At 35.7% G+C, this 18,266-nt stretch overlaps 1 protein-coding gene across 1 annotated transcript; it reads right to left on the reverse strand.

Moving 5' to 3' along the window:
* Positions 1 to 11,374: 11,374 nt before the first annotated feature.
* Positions 11,375 to 12,328, reverse strand: LOC105709660 (coiled-coil domain-containing protein 92-like). Its single transcript, XM_064361283.1, has one exon. It carries the CDS (start codon positions 12,326 to 12,328, stop codon positions 11,375 to 11,377), a length of 954 nt encoding a protein of 317 aa, XP_064217353.1.
* Between the last annotated feature and the right edge of the window lie 5,938 nt (positions 12,329 to 18,266).

The raw sequence follows: 18,266 nt of genomic DNA on the forward strand, positions 1-18,266 counted from the left end.
GTGTGCTTTGAGGTATGAATCATTTTATTTATTCTGCTATTGATGCATAGTTGTCCCAGCACCGTTTATTAAAGAGTCTTTGGCCCCAACAAATCAACATGACATGCCATTATACATGAGATCTGTTTCTGTGACATTTATTCTGATTGGTCTGTTTGTTTCCCCCTGCACAAATGCCACACACTCCTAATTACTGCAGTTTAAAAATAAGTTTTGATATGTGTTAGAACAAGTCCTCTCTGTTTTTGTTAAGCATATCTTGACTGTTCTTGGCCTTTCGTATTTTTATTTCATAAATTTCAGAATCAGCTTATGAAATCCCACACACACAAAATAGAGATTTTCATTGAGAGTGCAATTTGAGGAAAATTGATGTATTTAAAATACTGAGTAATCCAATCCATGAACTTTTTATATCTTCTCACTTATTTAGTCTTACTACATCTCAATAAGTTACAGGCAACTATGAGACCCCTACTCCCAGAGAGTAAGACACTCTAGTCCTCCTTGATCCAGTGATTTTCTATCATATTATTATTTCACAAAGCCAACCATTGCTAAACTACATCATTGTCTGCAGTAAAAAGGCACTGTCTATGGTGCAAGTCATCAGAACGTTCAGCACTTTCTGACTTCCAGTACTTTATTATAATGAAACTCTTTGGGCTGGAACTCTTCACCAAGAAAGTTGCATGTCTCAGAGGCATCAGTTGTTAATTACTCCAATGAAACATTTACAGAACTGGTCACAAATTTGCCAAGAAATCCTAGAGATTACAGCATAAATCGTAAAGTTTTACTTCTACTTTCCATGATCCTTTGCAGCATTTTTCTAAGCACCATTTACTTTGAACAGTGATGCCCCTGTATATGCACTGGTTGAGACTTGTGGTCTGTGCTTATGATCTAAACCTAGAAGATTTGCTCTGAGCTGCAAATCCTAGATTAGTAGGCACCAGGGGTATCATCTGGTATTGGTAGTCAGGTGAGACATTGCTTGAAACCTTCACACCATTCTCAAACAGGGATATAGGATATCAACTTATAAAGAGTACCTTTGGTTGGAACAGAATCCTGCAATTTTTTTTTTTTTTTTTTTTTTTTTTTTTTTTTGCTGATTGTTGTCTTGGTATACATGGTATATTGCATATTCAGGGATTATTACAGAGGTGGTTGGAATTATGGAATTGAGTTTTATATTTAAAACAAAACATAAAGGACAGTTTTGCATACCATCCTCTAATTGGACTTACAGATTTTTTCATGCAAAATGCTGAAGGCAAATAAACTGATGTAGTATTACCATATTTGTCAGTTTTTCCCCAGAGTGACTCATTGACATGAGAAATACATTTTTTAATGCCATCTGGTAATGAACATTTTGGCAACATTTTCCTAAACACTCAACAAAGCCACTGTGAAGGAAAGACACTGTTCTTGGCTTCTGACAGCATTGCTGAAGTGGGTCACCTCATGTTTACCAGTCCTTCCGTTCCTACTTCCTCTTTTCATACAAAGGCAACTCTTTAAAAGGGAATTTGGTCCCTGTTTAAATTTATTAGTTCGGGGCTTATAAGAAAGGTTCTGTTTGTAGGGTCCTGTGTTTTGTGGCGTAACGTCTGGGATTTATTGATTTAGTGACTTTGTTAAATTTTTGCAGTTGTAAAATGTTTTACAGTTATAAAGACCTGATTGAAGACACGCTTATTCTTTGATGAGATGATACTATTATTACTTCTCTTCACTCTTACTCAGGATAACAGAAGCTATGTGCAGAACCTAAAGTACAAGGAAAGAATAATCTCCTTGCTTGGGGAAAGTGGTAGAAAGATAACAGATGACAAAGAGAAAGAAGACACTCTTAAATTTATTTTTTTTTTCATAAGAGTGAATGCACATTTTATTTGGATGTTGTAAGCAATAAGAAATATTTCCCTAATATGTGTATAGATTTTGTATATGACAGATAACTAAATGGGTCAGAGCTTCAGGTCAGGATTGCTTTACTTTGGAAAAACCATAGACATTCAAAGCTCCTGAAATCAACAAGATCACATTGAGAGCAAAAAATAAATTTTCCTGGCTGAGCTGACATTTACAGAAGATTTCCCTCATGGCTGCAACAGAAATTGACTGAGCTCAGTGTCCAAATCCAGACCAAGTGCTTTGGGCCATTTCCTGTTTTCTAGTCTTAAATTCTCTTCTATAGGCTGGAACTGTATTAATATCAAGTCAGATTTCAAGAAAAGGAATACACCAGGAATAAAGAAAGTTATTTCATAGTGATAAAGGAGCCAATTCACTAAAACACATAACCATCTGTATTAGTCCATTCTCACACTACTATGAAGGAATACCTGAGATGGTAATTTATAAAGGAAAGAGGTTTGATTTACTCACTGTTTCGCATGGCTGGGGAGGTCTCAGGAAACTTTGCAGAAAGCAAAGGAGAAGCAGGTACTTTCTTCAGAGGATGGAGCGAGTGCAAGTAAGGGAAATGCCAGATGCTTGTAAAACCATCAGATCTCATGAGACTCACTCATTTTCATGAGAACAGCATGGGGAAAACTGCCCCTGTGATCCAATTACCTTCACCTGGTCCTGCCCTTGACACGTGAGGATTATGGGGATTACAGTTTAAGACGAGATTTTGGGTTGGGACATAGCCAAACCATATCACCAGCCTAAATATTGATCAATGTAGTAACAGTGCTTCTAAATACATTAAGAAAGAACTGATAGAATTGTAAAGAGAAATAGACAATCCCACAAATATAGTCAGAGATTTAAAACCCCTCACAGAAGATGTGAAATATCTTTACATTGAATATTGTAAAACTTTGTTGAAAAAAAATTAAAGATGATATAAATAAATTGAGAGATGCACTTTGTAAAAAAAAAAATTCTCCTTTCCTAAAAGCACCATCTTGTTTTTTACCCATTTGTTAACTCTAGTATCGTTAAAAGAAAATCTAGAAATAAAAATTGATAATAATAATAATAATGGCTGAGACTTATTGAATAGTTAATATATGTGTTTCAGGATTAAACAGGATAATTTATGGGATGAATTGAAATATAATATCTTGCCTATATTTAGTGATAAATAAACACTAGTTCTTACTGTGCTTCTTAGCTTTCATTTACAAACAACTTTTTTGATAAAAATGAGCTTACCTTGGTATTCAGGACACAGTAAAGTCTCTCTTTACCTGTCACATTTTATCACATTTATTTTACCTCTTTTAAAGTGATTTACTGACTTCAGACTGGGGTCCTCCTGCATGTTTACACTATGACATTCTTGTTTCTGTATCGAGCTACACACAGACACTCTCTCTCTCAATTTCTACTCCCAGTAGTTGGATTCATTCTGGGTAGTTCTCTGGCTTAATTTGGTACTTCCTGTTCCTGTTGCTTTATTTCCTGGCTTTACTTGACTGATGGGATCTGCACCTGGTTTTCCTCATGTTGGTTTCACGTGTCCACGATCTGTAAGACTGAAGTCCCTTGAGGCAATATGATTTCTTTTTCTTTTTCATGTAGGCTATAACCTAGCAAAAAGTCAGATTTATAATTTATAATCAAAATCATTAAGTTTAATTTTGTAATGGATTCCTTTTTAGATCATAAGTCTGTATTTCACAACTATTTTTAAATTTTCAGTCTTTAAGATAATGATATTTTATTTTACAGACTTCTTTGTAACAGCTTCTCTGTTGCATTTTCTTTAGGCGCTATTTATATTTGCATTTGTTTATTCAGTCGGCTCCCTTGAAAATCACAGTGTCTGACTCACAGAGAGGTGTTCAGTTGATATTTTAGAATAAAATGAAACAGGGCAAAGATTCATTTTCGGGACCTTAAGGTAAGAATGGACACTCATTCAGCTATATCCTTCATCCTAAGAGGCTTCTGTTCAGAGAAACAAGCACATTCATGAGAGACACAGTGCACTACCTGCTTAGTTTTCAATTCTGGGAAATAACTTATCAGACTCTTCATATTTTAATTATTTTATGCCTTATTAGCCAGCAGAACAAGCAACTATCACATGCTGACCATCAAAAATATGTCAACACATCTAGAAAGATTATGTCTATCACTAAATACAATATGTTAAATTTGAGTTCCTAAAGAAACCCGAATTTTATTTTTATATTGTAAACCTTCAGTTTTGTAGTAAAATTTTAAGGACTATTGACACAGCAGCTTCTGGGCTCAGTCCTCATCTCCGGAATTTCTTACTTACCCTGGATTGATTCTTTTGAATTCTAGAGCCAGCTGGAAGTTGCCTAAACGTTGAAGCTACCATAAAGAGATGACCTACAGAAAAATACTTTAAAAGCTATAAGCTGTGAAGTTCCAGGTAGATGTCCCATTTTTTTTTTAATTGTCTTTTGTAAGTTCCCATGTACCTTCATAACTTGATACATAGGCAAGAAATGAAAATTATGGTTTTCAAGAACCTTGAATAATTGAGTTTCTGTTGTCCAATAGGGTGAATCAGAGAGAGATGTATTTTCCATATTTAAGATAATATAAAAATATAGATTCATTGTTATTTCTTTCTATGGGAAAGCACTCAGAATATGATTTTTATGGCCAGGAGCAGTGACTAATGCCTGTAATCCCAGTACTTTGGGAGGCTGAGACAGGCAGATCACCTGAGGTCAGGAGTTTGAGACCAGCTTGGCCAACATGGTGAAACCCCATCTCTACTAAAAATACAAAACTTAGCTGGGTGTGGCAGTGAGTGCCTGTAGTCCCAGCTACTCAGGAGGCTGAGGCAAGAGAATCACTTGAACCCGGGAGGTGGTGGTTGCAGTGAGGCAAAATCGTGCCACTGCACTCCAGCCTGGGAGACAGAGCGAGACTCCATCTCAAAAAAAAAAAGGAATATGATTTTTATTTATTTTCCTTATTCGTATATATAGAGCCAGGAATCTAAAAACCTGCACTCAATGGATGTTTTTGTTTTTATAAGTTGTAATCATAGACACTAAACAAATTTGTAAACATTTAGCATCATAATAAATACCTTTTATTAAGAGCTAGGTATGTAACAGGCACTATGCATACACTCAGCACAAACTTATGAGGTAACTGCACATTTTTAGTTCCATTTTTATAAGGGAAAATGACTCCTCAGTTAGGTTAGGAATATTGCTCAACATCATGCAGCAGCTGAAAGTATCTGTGCAGCAGAGACTATGTAGGCTCTGACCTCGTCTACTGAGAAGACCAGAAAGTGAGCTGGGTGTCTTTTATGTCTTCCTCCAGATATATCTGTCTCCTTCTCTTTCCTGTGCTCCTTGGGCTTCTAGTTGAGTTTGGTCAATGAAGTTCAGCAAAAAATGAGAAGAAAATATATCAGAGCAAATGATATGAAAACTATTTGCTCTGATAGCTTTGATCTAGTTATATAGGAAAACCCGAAGCATTTCAAAGTAAGGATAGACAAATGAGTACCTAAATTATCTTGCTATATCATACAGCCTTAGTTAGATCAAAAATAAGGTTGGAGGATTTATTTCCTTCTGTAGGGACACCATTGCTGGATTAGTACCCTGATGGAAGTCAACAGCTCCTTTCAGGCAGGGTTTAGTACCTACTCCCACCTTGACTATTTAGGCAGGAATAACTACCTCCAGTTACTAGCTTTGGGGTACAGCACTATCCTTCCACCCAATTTGAGTGTCAGCTCTTTCTTTCCAGGATCCTGAAGATTTATGGAGTCAGAAGAGATGTCAGCAGAAATGAACTGTAAAATTTGTAATTTTTTCACTCCTATAAAGGGGATATAACCACAGGATATTATTTCTTAAAAGTAATAAGATAGACATATTAAAGCACCTAACACAATTTCTGTTCCATAGAGAGTATTTAATAAATTTGATTAAAGCAAAATATCAGTCAATAAGTGCTTTAGGTACTTAAATTTGTCATCCTGAACATGCTGTTCTATGAATATATTCTGGTCTTTTCTGTCAGATATTTTCATTTCTTTTTCCTATTCTGCTATTTAGAATACATGTTATGCTCTGCAAATTTTAAATTAGCATTTTAACTAACCTGTGTTATCATTCCATGTCAAACTCAAAACAACATGGACATTTCTGAACAGGATCATAGCAAAATGCAGTTTAATAAAGAATAAACGTTTGGGGTCCTTCTGCAAGGAAGAACATAGAATTGAGCAAAATTAGAAAGCACATGGTCATATACATTGAATACTAGGAAAGGAATATGGATTTAAAGAGATAATGACACAATATGTTTTATGAACAACCCAGCTAAGCTAGATGAGGTCCGCTTAACCCACTCTTTTGATTTCAATCATGTTCACTTTTTTATTTGTATCCTTTGGTAATAAGGAAAACACTGCAAACCAGATTTCCCATGAAGATGTCTGTGGCGCTGTCCAGGTTTCCTTGCCTTTGTTCAACATGTGGATCTCATGAACTGATGATGCTCCGTGATGAAAATCTAGCTTAGTGACCATTGCCTTGGCAAACTCTGACTCCCATCTTTAGGCACCCTGACCCCACAGGAGATCACATCATCCTCTATGCTGTTTAGACCTCACCATACCCTCTATAACCTTGCCGTTGTTCATTTGATGTGACTTCATTGGACTGTGACCCTTTGGACAGAGCATAAAGCAAGGTATATAGGAAAAGCTTTGTCAATATTTGCATAATTTAAATAAGATACCTACAATGACAACAATAAAAGTATTCAAGAATATAGACTATTTAATGGCAAGGCATCATCTTAAACAGGATTATTAACATTTGCTCTGATAGCTTTGATCTAGTTATATAGGAAAACCCCAAGCATTTCAAAATAGGGAGAGAAAAATGAGTATCTAAATTACCTTGTTATATTGCATGGCCTTAGTTAAATCAAAATTCATGGAGAACAACTTGGCTTCAGAATTCAAAGACCTTGGTATCTTTCTTGTGGGAGCATATGTTATAACAAAAAGATAAAGAATATAAACCAAGTAAAAAAATAAAATATAAGCCTGAGAAAAATTTTAAAATGAAATTGACAACAGCCAAATAAATCATAATATTCTTTTAAAAGAAATAGTATTCAAATTTTATGAACTGGCAAAAGTAAACACAATTTCAATTTTGCATCCCTCACTCAGATATTTGGGTTGTTTTGAATCAAGATACCTGCTAAGCAAAACTAGAAAAAGTTTATAAAATGTAAAAATGAATTCAGCTTGATGTGAGAATGTGGCAGGGGGTAGTGAGGGGCAAGGTCCAAGAGAGAAAGGCAACCAAGAAAAATGAGACTAGAATTTTATGCCAATTTTCCTTCAAAGCACTTGTCAATTCCAACACCATAGTTGACAGGATGAAAAACTAAACATACCGTTCAACTACACAGATTGTTTTGGGGGAAGGCAAAATTAGATTATAGGGCCTCACAAGAAGGAAGAGCCTAGTAAATCCTTTAGCACTGGGTTGAACCCATAGTGCTACAAGTAAGGCTGACCAGATCTCCTGACGACTGTGGCATGGCTTTGATGCATCCTAATTCCTTTTTGGATCACTTAACCAACCCCTTGGCTGGCTATCTTCCATAGCAACACTTAACTGACTCTGGATTAAATAAAATTAGCTGGAAACTCAAATTATCTTTAAAATCTTTTATATTCAACATTCAGCTTTCTATAAAAAATAAAGAAGCACTCAGAAAGAAAAAACTTGACACAAAACCCAGACAAAGCAGGCAATACAGACCCAGAAGTAATTCAGATAATAGAGCTGTCATACATGGACTTTAAAATAACCAATATCTGTATGCTAAAGGAGTTAATAATGAGCTAGAAAATGTGGTCAAAAAATTTTTAAAAAAATTCTAGAATGGAATCTACCTATCTATATCTATGTCTGTAAATCCAGTATCTGCTTAAACATTTCTACTTTTCCCCCCTCTCCTTTTGAGACTTCAATTACTCATAGGTTAGCTTTCTACCTTATGTCCCATATGCTTCTTATACTATTTTTTTTTCTATATCTATAGCTAGGTAGGCAGATATAGAGAGATGTATATAGCAATCAATCAATCAATCAAATTAAGAAGTGGATGACTTTAAGACAAGATCTAGCTTCAAAAAAGAAAGTAAGATTGAAGGCCAACTTTCTTCCCAAATACAATGGAACTAATAAGAAATTGCAACGTTATCTTTTTGAGACAGGGTCTCACTCTTGTCACCCAGGCTGGAGTGCAGTGGCATGATCTTGGTTGGCCTCAGCCTCCACCTCCCTGGCTCAAGTGATTCTCCCACCTCAGCCTCCCTACTAGCTGACACTACAGGTTCCTGTCACCACACCCGGCTAATTTTTGTAATTTTAGTGGAGATGGGATTCCACCATGTTGTCCAGGCTGGTCTTAAACTCTTGGGCTCAAGCAATCTGCCTGCCTCAGCCTCCTAAAGTGCTGGGAATACAGTCAAGGGCCACTGTACCCGGCTAAGAAATTGCAGTGTTATCTTAAAATTACTTATAAGTACAAAATAAAACAAAACAAAAAACTGCCCACCTCAAATTCTATACACAGAAAAATATGCCTCAAAAAGTTTTCAAACAAAAATGAAATGAATTTCTTAACCAGCACACTTACCCTAAAGCATATACTAGAGAGTATTCTTCAGGCAGACTGAAAATTCATCTGCTTATTATTCAGGCAGATGAAATTTCAGAAATTCAACAAGTAACAACCAGTGAAAAGAATGTGGGTAAAGCTAAATTAATATTGACAGTTTTAAAATATTGCTATTAAAATTATTTGTGGGCATTTAAATATATATAAACAATCTATCAACTTAATATACCCAAAAATAGTAGCATAAAAAGTAAGAGGAATACAAATTGAGTTTCAGTGTTTGGAGAAGATTGCCTTGCCCACAAAGTGAAAGCAAAAACTTATATCCATATTGTAATTTTGGAGAAATTGCTAAAAGAATAGTGATAGATTGTAGAACTATCAAGTCAACACAGGAGAGAAAATGGAATAGTAAGTACTTATTTCAAATGTAGGTGAAAAAGACACAAAAACCATAGTCCAGTTGGATGAGATGGAAGGAAAATAGTAAAATTATATATTTAAAACAAAAAAGAGTAGTAATTACCTTAAATAGAATGGAATAAATTGTTCAATTATAGTACAAAAATAAGTCTAAAATTATATATATATGCATGTGTGTGTGTGTTTGTGTGTGTGTGTGTGTGTGTGTGTATAGAGAGAGAGAGAGAGAGGCTATGGCAAGAAATAGACTTACCACTAAAAGACACAGAAAATTGGAATTTCAAAGAATAGAAAAAGGGAACCATATAGACACCAGCAAGAACAAAGGTAGCATAACTATATTAGTATTTGACAATCTACATTTTCTACCTTAAACTTTTTGTTATGAGATAATTATAGATTTGCCTGTAATTGCAAGAAATAATACAACAAAATACCATGTATCTTTTACCCAGTTTCCCCAATAGTAACATCTTGCAAAACATAGTACAATAACACAATCAGGATATTAACATTGATGTACTCAAGATGCAGAACATTTCCTTCACTGTAAGGATCCCTCTCGTGGCTCTTTTATAGCCCACACATACTTCCCTTCTGCCCCAACCCTCCTTAGCTCCTCGAAACCATTAAAATGTTCTCTATTTCTGAAATGTCATTTCAATAATGTTATATAAATAAAATTATACAGTATGTAAACTTTTGGATTGGCTTTTTTTTTCAGTTAACTTAATTCTCCAGAGAGCTTTATCTAAGTTGTTGTGTGGATCAGAAATCCGTTCCTTTTTATTACTGAGTTACTACTCAGTAATATAAATATACCACAGCTTGTCTGGCCTTTTATCTGTTGAAGAATATCTGGCTTCCTTCTAGTTTTTGGTTATTATAAATAAAGCTGCATCAACACTAATATATATATTTCTATGGGAATGCAAGTTTTCATTTCTCTGGGATAAATGCCTAAGAAACTAATTGCAGGATCATATGGTATTGGAAAATTTGTTTTTGTAAGAAATTGGCAAATTATTTTCTAGAGTGGCCATGCCATTTTACATTTCCAAGGACAATGTATAAATAATCCAGTTTTTCTGCATCCTCATCAACATTTGGTGTTGTCATTAAATTTATTTTAGCCATTCTCCTGGTAGGTAATGATACCTAACTTTGATTTCAATTTGTACTTCTCTGATGGTTTGAGCATATTTTTGTGTGCTTATCTGGAATCTGTATATTCCTTCATTGAAATATTGTTCATGCCTTTTGCCCATTTTATAATTGGGCTGTTAGTTTTCTTTTTAACACTGAATTTTGAAAGTTCTTTATGTATTCTAGATAATTGCTGTTTATATATTCTAGATAGTAACTTTGTAGTTTATGAATATTTTCTCCCAGTTTTCAGCTTGCCTTTTCATTCTTTATGCTCATCTTTCATACAGCAAAAATTTCTGATTTTGATGAAGTTAAATATTTCAATTTTTTTATGGATTGTGTTTATTATGTCAAACCTAAGAACCATTTTTTTAGTTCCAGATTTTGAAGATCATTCCCTGTGTTTATAGTTTTTCTAAAAGTTTTATACTTTTATGTTTTACATTTAAGTCCATTATCCAATCTGAGTTAATATTGTTGTAAGGTTAGGTTAAGGCTTGTTTTTGTTGTTTTTACTATGACTGTCCAATTTTCTTTTTCTTTTTCTTTTTCTTTTTTTTTGCAGGTTTAGAAAATAAATTTTGTTGGGATCTTAAACATTTTGGATAAAACTAACAAAAAATATGAACACATGTTCAGGCTGTAGTGCTGTGAGGAGTAGCGTCATCTTATTTAGTCCCTTGAGACACACACAGGTGCTCAGTAATCGGTGCCGCCCTGGGAAAGGTTGGTCAGGAGGTGACAGGGGTCTCCAGGAGGGAGCAGGGGCTGCTCGGCCAGGTTGCCCTGGAGCCTGGAGATAAGGTCAAGGTTGGTCTGTGTTGTTCTGACTTGAGAATGAATGAGGCATGTGACTATCTGGCGTTGTGAACATCAGGAGTCAGGTAGCTGTGGCCTGGGCTTTGTCCGCAGCGCACTTAGGTTACACGGAGCGAGATAAGGAGCAAGCGATTCGGCACACAGGCGTTTGGCCACAAACGTTAGGAAATACATATTCTGCAGCAGGGGCATGATCATATTTTGGTGTCAAGAAGAGGGCAAGAGGAGCAGAAGGAGAATTGGTCGGCAGGTGTGAAAAAGAGTTTGGCATGCATGGGAATGAGATGGAAAAGGTGTGGCTGAGACTTCCTGGAAGTGCTCACAGTGCATGGACAGCGCGGGGTGGGCCTGGCGGGCTTCACACAGTTCTGTCCGTCCCTGAGTGCTTCCTCACCACCTTGCCTCCGTTCACCTGGTGGACCGCCAGCGTCTCCACCTCAGGCTGGGCCTGCAGCGGGGCGGCGTGGTGGATCCGATGTGCCACCCCTACGCGGGCCTTATGTGGCTTCTCGCGGGCTGGGCTGTGCTTCTCGCTGCTTCGGTCGGAGGCGATGGCGGGGATGACGAGGGGCCTCTCTTTGATGAGGTGGACCTCGGCAGACTCCCTGGCCAGCAGAAATGGGGTGGGGTCGGGCATAGCATCCACTGGTTCCCGCAAAAGGAGTTTCCTGCTCTCTGCCCCGAATCTGTAGACCTCTTCAAATTCTGGGTGCAAGGGGGCCGAGAGGTTCTTTTTCATGCGGCGGCGAGGCGTTTCCGGCAGCTTGTCTTTGGGGGGCGCTGGCTTGTAGCTGGCCAGCACGAGGCTTCCCGACGGGCTGGCATCTGAGGTCCCGCTGGAGCTCATGAGCTTCTTCTTGGCGGCGTGCAGCTGGGAGGTCAAGTAGGCGATGGTGCCAGCCCGTTGCTCCAGCTCGCTGGACAGCAGGGTCAGCTTGTGGCTCTTGGCCTTCAGCTCCTCCAGGTACTTCTCCGGCTCCTTGATGGTGTTCTCCAGCACCGTGATCATCGCGTTTTTCTGCTCCAGTTCTTTCGATAACTCAGCATTTTCCTTCTCTTTCACTTTCATCTGGACTTCTAGTTCTTCACATCTTTTCTTTAATTCATTGCTTCTAGAAGTCCCGTCTCCTGTCTGTTCGGAACTTTTGAGTGTCAGCTCATATGTTAAATCTGTGCAGTGCTGCTGCAGCCGCCTGATCTCAGCATGCAGCCCCTTGAGCATGCTGGCATGCTCCTGCTGAAGAAACAGGAGGTTCTTCTGTGCGTTGTGCAACTGGTTCTCCAGGTTTGTGGCTGCCATGCTGACATCCATATTTTCATACTATTTGTTGAAAAGGCTATCCTACTTACACTGAATTGCCTTTCAACTTTTGGGCATATCATGTGAGTCTATTTCTGGGCTTTTTATTCTGTTTCACTGATCTATGTGTCAATGCCACTTGATTACTGTAGCTTGAAATTGAATAGGTGGATTTCTCTTATTTTATCCTTCTTTGTCAAAATTGTTTTAGGTATTCTTATCCCTTTGCCTTTTCATGTGAGTTTTACAATAATCTTGGTTATATCTACAAAAACTCTTGCAGGGATTTGATATTAATTGCATTAAAATTGGATAACAATTTGGGAAGAACTGACATCTTTACCATATTGAGTCTTCCAATCCATGAACATGGTTTGCTCTAGGTATTGTATGATATATATACTACTTCTCACAGTTTACTAGGGTCAACATTGTAGCAGTTTATATGAAGTACAGAAATTTTGCCCTTCTTTATGTCCCTTTACACTCTCCCACTTATAATTTTCATAAATAATTTCTTTACATACATTTAGGACCATATAAATGTGTTATAATTTTTTCCTTAATCATCATAGTTTAGAAAACCCAAGAGGAGTTTATATATTGTATTCACAATATATATTTGAAGAGTAAATAAATTGTATTTACTCTTTCCATTGCTTTTTCTTCCTACTGATGTTTCAATTTTTTTTATTATTTTCTTTCTGTTTAGAGAGCTTCTAGTCATTTTTTTTCATGGATGTATACATGTGTCAGATGTCAAAACGTATCAAAGTGTACACTTTGAATAGGTTCAGTCTACTGTATGTTAATTATACCTCAATTAAAATATATTTGAAATGGCTCCAAAGATGCCTAGGGATACATTTAATGAAATATGTGCATGATTACCACCATTGCTGAAAGTGGTCATTATTAAAGTAGAAGTAAGTAAATGGAAAACATATCACAGTCATAGATATGGTATCAGTGTCACTTCTCCCAAAATTAACCTATTGCTGGATGCAGTCATACTCAGAATTACTGTAAGACTTAAAGAAGATGGATAGATTGATTTTAAAATGTATATGAATACTCAAAAGTTAGAGTCAACATAACTTTGAAGAAGAAAGTAAGAGAGCTCACTCTACTAGATATCAAAACTAATTATAAATTTCCAGTAGTAGAGTGTGGTATTAGTGCATATATAGACAAACAGAATGGAAATCCTAGAAGTAGATAATATGTAACATGGATATATAATTTATGACGCAGCACAAAAATGCAGCACAGTCGGTGCTGCAGAGCCATGAACAAGAATGACCTTTTAGTAGTGGTGCTGATTCTCATACACAAAACCAAAACCAAGTTGAATATAGATTAAAATAGTAAAGGAAAAAAATGAGGTCTTTGAAGAAAATATTAAAGGAAAAAAATGAGGTCTTTGAGAAGATAATATAGGATAATATCTTCTCAATCTTAGGCAACTAGATATTTTAAAAACAAAACACAAAATTAACTACCCATAGAAATTGATATGTTGAACACAAAAAGATTTCAGTAAGACAAGAAAATCACTAACCATAAGGGAAGTGTGAGGAATTGAACTACATTAAATTTAGAAATCTTGATCCATCGAAGATTGTTTAATCTGAAGATGAAGAGGCAAAGGTTGAAGTGAGAAACTAAACAATACTGTTTTTCGTATGGTTTGGATATGGAAAATAGTTGTTACCCTATTTTCGGATGACCTATGACAATAGAAAATCTGTTTCAGAAACTGTAGTAGGAAACACTGGATAACATTTTAGATGAATTTATTAAAAGACTCCAGAAAATTTATCCGAATGTTTTTCAAGGTTAAGAACCAAACCAAGTATAATGACAATTTACTTCTCTGGAGCAGTTTAAATGACTAAATCCATGATAGCCTGTTATTGCTAAAAACAAATAAATTCATTTGGAGTAATGGGTTTTTTCACTGATCTCCTGATACATTCCCTAAGCTATTGCCAATGTTAATCAGACATATTAAAATTCACATCCATATTCCTAACAGAATCATAAACCTAATAGCATTTTCTATCAAATGACTATGGTTGAGACAGTAATCAAATCCAGCTTCCCAGTGAGTCTGAAATTGGAGAAGGCAGCAATAGGGAAGTGACTGGGGAAACGTAGGTAGCATTAGGGAGTCATGCATTTTTGCCAAACATTTGTTTGAGTTAGAAAAAATGACAGCAATGGGAGTTCAGCTTTCAGTCAAGAAGGAGTAACCATAAAACCACATGAAATATTTGAAGCAATGCCTTTTCAGAATGCGTAATGGAAAAGAGACACAAAAGGTGAGATTCCTGCTCACTTCTTGAAGGCACCATGAGACTGTGGGAGAAGATGGAGCCCAAATGGCAAATGGTGGTCTTGCTTAACTGAGGAAGTAAAGAATGAAATTTGGGATGGCTGAGGTAGCTGGCAATAGTAGCACAGGGAAGTGAAGAAGAAGGAGCTGTTTAGAAGCCCTTACATTAGTCTTCAAAATAAGTTCTTGAGTGAAGACTTGGATGCATATGTGTAGGGTAAGACTCTGATGCCTAAGGGTCTTAGAGAAATATGAAATTTAGTTAAATTAAAATATTAAATGGAATATTCAATTATGTTAACTAATATACTCAGTTAAATAAAAAGGCAGAAGAGAAGGAACACTAATGGAAGGAAAACAATAGCAAAAAATCGGTGTTAATCCCAACTACATTAATAATAACATTATAGTAATATAATCTAATCCCTCCAAATAAGAAGTCCAGATTGTAAGAACAGATGGGAAAAAAAATGATATCTAATTTTGTGATCTCTATAGAAGATACATTTTAACTAGAAAGACACATAAAAAATGATGGGAAAAACTTTATGCAATAGTAAATATAAAATTGCTGCTGTGATCTTATTAAAACCAGATATGAATTTCAGCACAAGCATATGACCAGTGGTGAAAAGGTGTCAATTTATCATGAAGATATAAAACTCTTAAATGTTTATGCACATTTAACTTCTAAATACATGAAGCAAATTCTGGTAGAACTAAAGAAGAAATAAATAGAAAATCCAGATTAAGAAATAGAGATTTCAATACTTTTCTGTCAGTAATAGGTGAATCAATTTGAAAAAAAAAAAAGAAAATAAAGTTTCTATCATGTGACCCACACAGCGAACAAACTAGACCTAATTGACACTTATGAAATATTTCACCTGAGTAGTGAATATACATTCTTTTCAAAAGCACATGTTATAGTCACCAGATTGGCTATATGCTGCATCATAAAGTAAGTGCTATTACATCTCAAGATTGATTATATTGCTGAATATGTTCTCCCACTACAGTAGTGTTAAATTAAAAGTCAGTGGCAATGAAATATCCAGAATATTATCAAATATTTCAAAATTCAGTAACACACTTGTAAAGAACAAATTAATCAAACAAGAAATCCCAAGGTAAATTAGAAAATGCATTGATGTGAATGAAAATGAAAACAAAACATATTTTAAAAAACCTTATAGGATACAGTTCAATCAATACTTAAAAGAAAATGGATAACTTTAAAATCCCATGTTAGAAAGCAGAAAAACTTAAAATGAATAACCTAAGTTTCTAACTTAATACAAGAGTCTGTTCACGTCTTTGTCCATTTTTAATAGGCTCATGTAGTTTTTGCTTATTCAGTTAAGTTTCTTATACATTCTGGATATTAATTAGACCTTTGTCAGATGCATAGTTTGTGAATATTTTCTCCCATTCTGTAGTTGTCTTTTTACTCTGCTGATAGTTTCTTTTGCTTTGCAGAAGCTCATTAGTTTAATTAGGTTCCACTTAGCAATTTTTGTTTTTGTTGCAATGGCTTTCGAGGACCTTGTCATAAATTCCCAAGGCTGATGTCCAGAATTACGTTTTCTATGTTTTCTTCTATGAGTCCTACAGTTTGAGGTCTTACACTTAAATATTTAATCCATCTTGAGTTAATCTCTCTTGATAAAATTATTAAAAACTACATGAGCTGATATATGTAAAAGATATGCCTGTTACACATCACATAGCAGATACCTAAATGATATGTAGAGAATGCACAAGTTTAACACAGAAAATGTGTATGAGAAGTTAGATTCTACCCTCCATTCCTATTTCATCTCACAGAATCATGATGACAATAGTCATATCTAGTGGTAAAAAGTAATTTAATAATAATCACATAGTGCAAAAGTTAAGGTCACAAGTATACGAATATATAATGGCTCAAGCAAAATATCAATCTATTTTTCACTCACATAATTTCTAAAGTGGTACTCTTGATTGACAGGTGCATCCCCTCTAAGTGGTCATTCAGGGACCCAGGCTCCTTCCACCTCTAGCTCTGCCAATTTTCAACACATGGCTTCCAAGGTCATATTCCATGTTGTCTCTATGCCAGTCAGCTGGAAAGAAAACAGCTTGGAGAATCATGCCTGACAAGCTTTAAAGTGCCAGGCTGGCAGAAGTACATACCATTTTTTTTCACATTCTATTTGCTAGGACACAGCCCGATGGCCACATCTAATTGCAAAGGAAGAATGAAGTCTAACTGTATTATCAGAGAGAAAGTAAGGCTGGTAAACAGTCTCTATTGCAACTGTGAAGAGCTAGGATAGTAAGGAGGGATTTCTGTTTCTTTCTTTCTTTCTCATTTTCTCCTTTCTTTTTTAGCTTCTACTGAGGAAAATGTGCAAACTATCCCTTGTATAAACCTGAATGCCGACTGATGACTATTTATTCTTAAGTAATATGCTGAAAGCCAAATTGTGAGGCACGTGCATGAAACCATCACATGTTATGCTTGCTAGGAACAAGAGCCCAAGAGAAATATCTCCCTAGTATGACCCAGAGAGCCCTGGGATCCTCAGAAAAAATTTTAAAATGTTCATGAATCTACATGAAATCGAAGTAATCATTGTCTGCAGAGTATTTAAATGACACGTTTTACACATTCAGGCCTTTTTTTTTTTTTTTTTTTTTTTTTTTCCAGAAATAGTAGCACATTCTAATTAATGTCTTAGTGAAATCAGAGTAGTTTTTTTTGTCTCTATACATTATTTCAGTTGCTTTTCTTCCACTTTAGAATGAGTTCCTTAAATAAAGATGTTTGCAAATCACATTTTTCTAGACAATTAGCAGCCGTCATCATTTTGAGGTCAAAGCAACAGTGTTTTAATACATGAGTTAATTCAGGTTTTTAAAAAGTCAATCACATTAAAATTCCCAGTATTAAAATCTTTCAAATTCTTAAGATCTCAAAAGTTATTTTTTTCTACAGATTTTTTAAATTTCAATAACTAGAAGACATCAAAGGAAAGTTCCCTTTGAACAGCATCCGACCATCTGAGAACAACATACAAGACCTTTGACTTGCTGTTATAATTGCAAATTTACTCTCTGGCCAGGTCTCCTCAGGGAATATTCTTCTCTGTCACTCACCATTCTTTTTAGTTCTTTCTTGAGCTCTGAGAAATATTGCACTGTGCATCCAACCTCTGAGTCTTCTCAAATTGACCTTCACACCAATAAAATCATCTCAGAACCTGATATTCACAACGCTACCTGCTAGTTACACAACACTAACTCACCAACTCTCACATCTTTACAGTTCTCTTGTACAGTTATATGATTAACTCTGTATAAAAGTACAACTTTCCTGAACCCATATTCACATCTCTACTAGGGAGAGGAAACATCGCCTCCTACACATGATTAATAGGCAAAACTGGGAATCCAGAAAGTTACGGCACCTTTGACTTTTCCTCCAGCGTCTAGCATTTCCTCTAAGACTAAGAAATTAGGATCTGGCTATGAAGACAGTAGACATGGAAGATATTTCCCAAATATTATGATTTAAAAAAAAAATACTTTCTTTTGTCTCTGAAGTAAAATAAAGACAAATTGCTATTT

The sequence above is a fragment of the Aotus nancymaae genome, unplaced genomic scaffold (genome assembly GCF_030222135.1).
Source record: "Aotus nancymaae isolate 86718 unplaced genomic scaffold, 86718_ANA_hifiasm-v0.15.2.pri h1tg000041l, whole genome shotgun sequence".
Taxonomy (NCBI): Eukaryota; Metazoa; Chordata; class Mammalia; order Primates; family Aotidae; genus Aotus; species Aotus nancymaae.

What these genes read in the sequence shown, in the direction of transcription:
- LOC105709660 (XM_064361283.1), bottom strand. Translation starts at nt 12,328, where the DNA reads ATGGATGTCAGCATGGCAGCCACAAACCTGGAGAACCAGTTGCACAAC.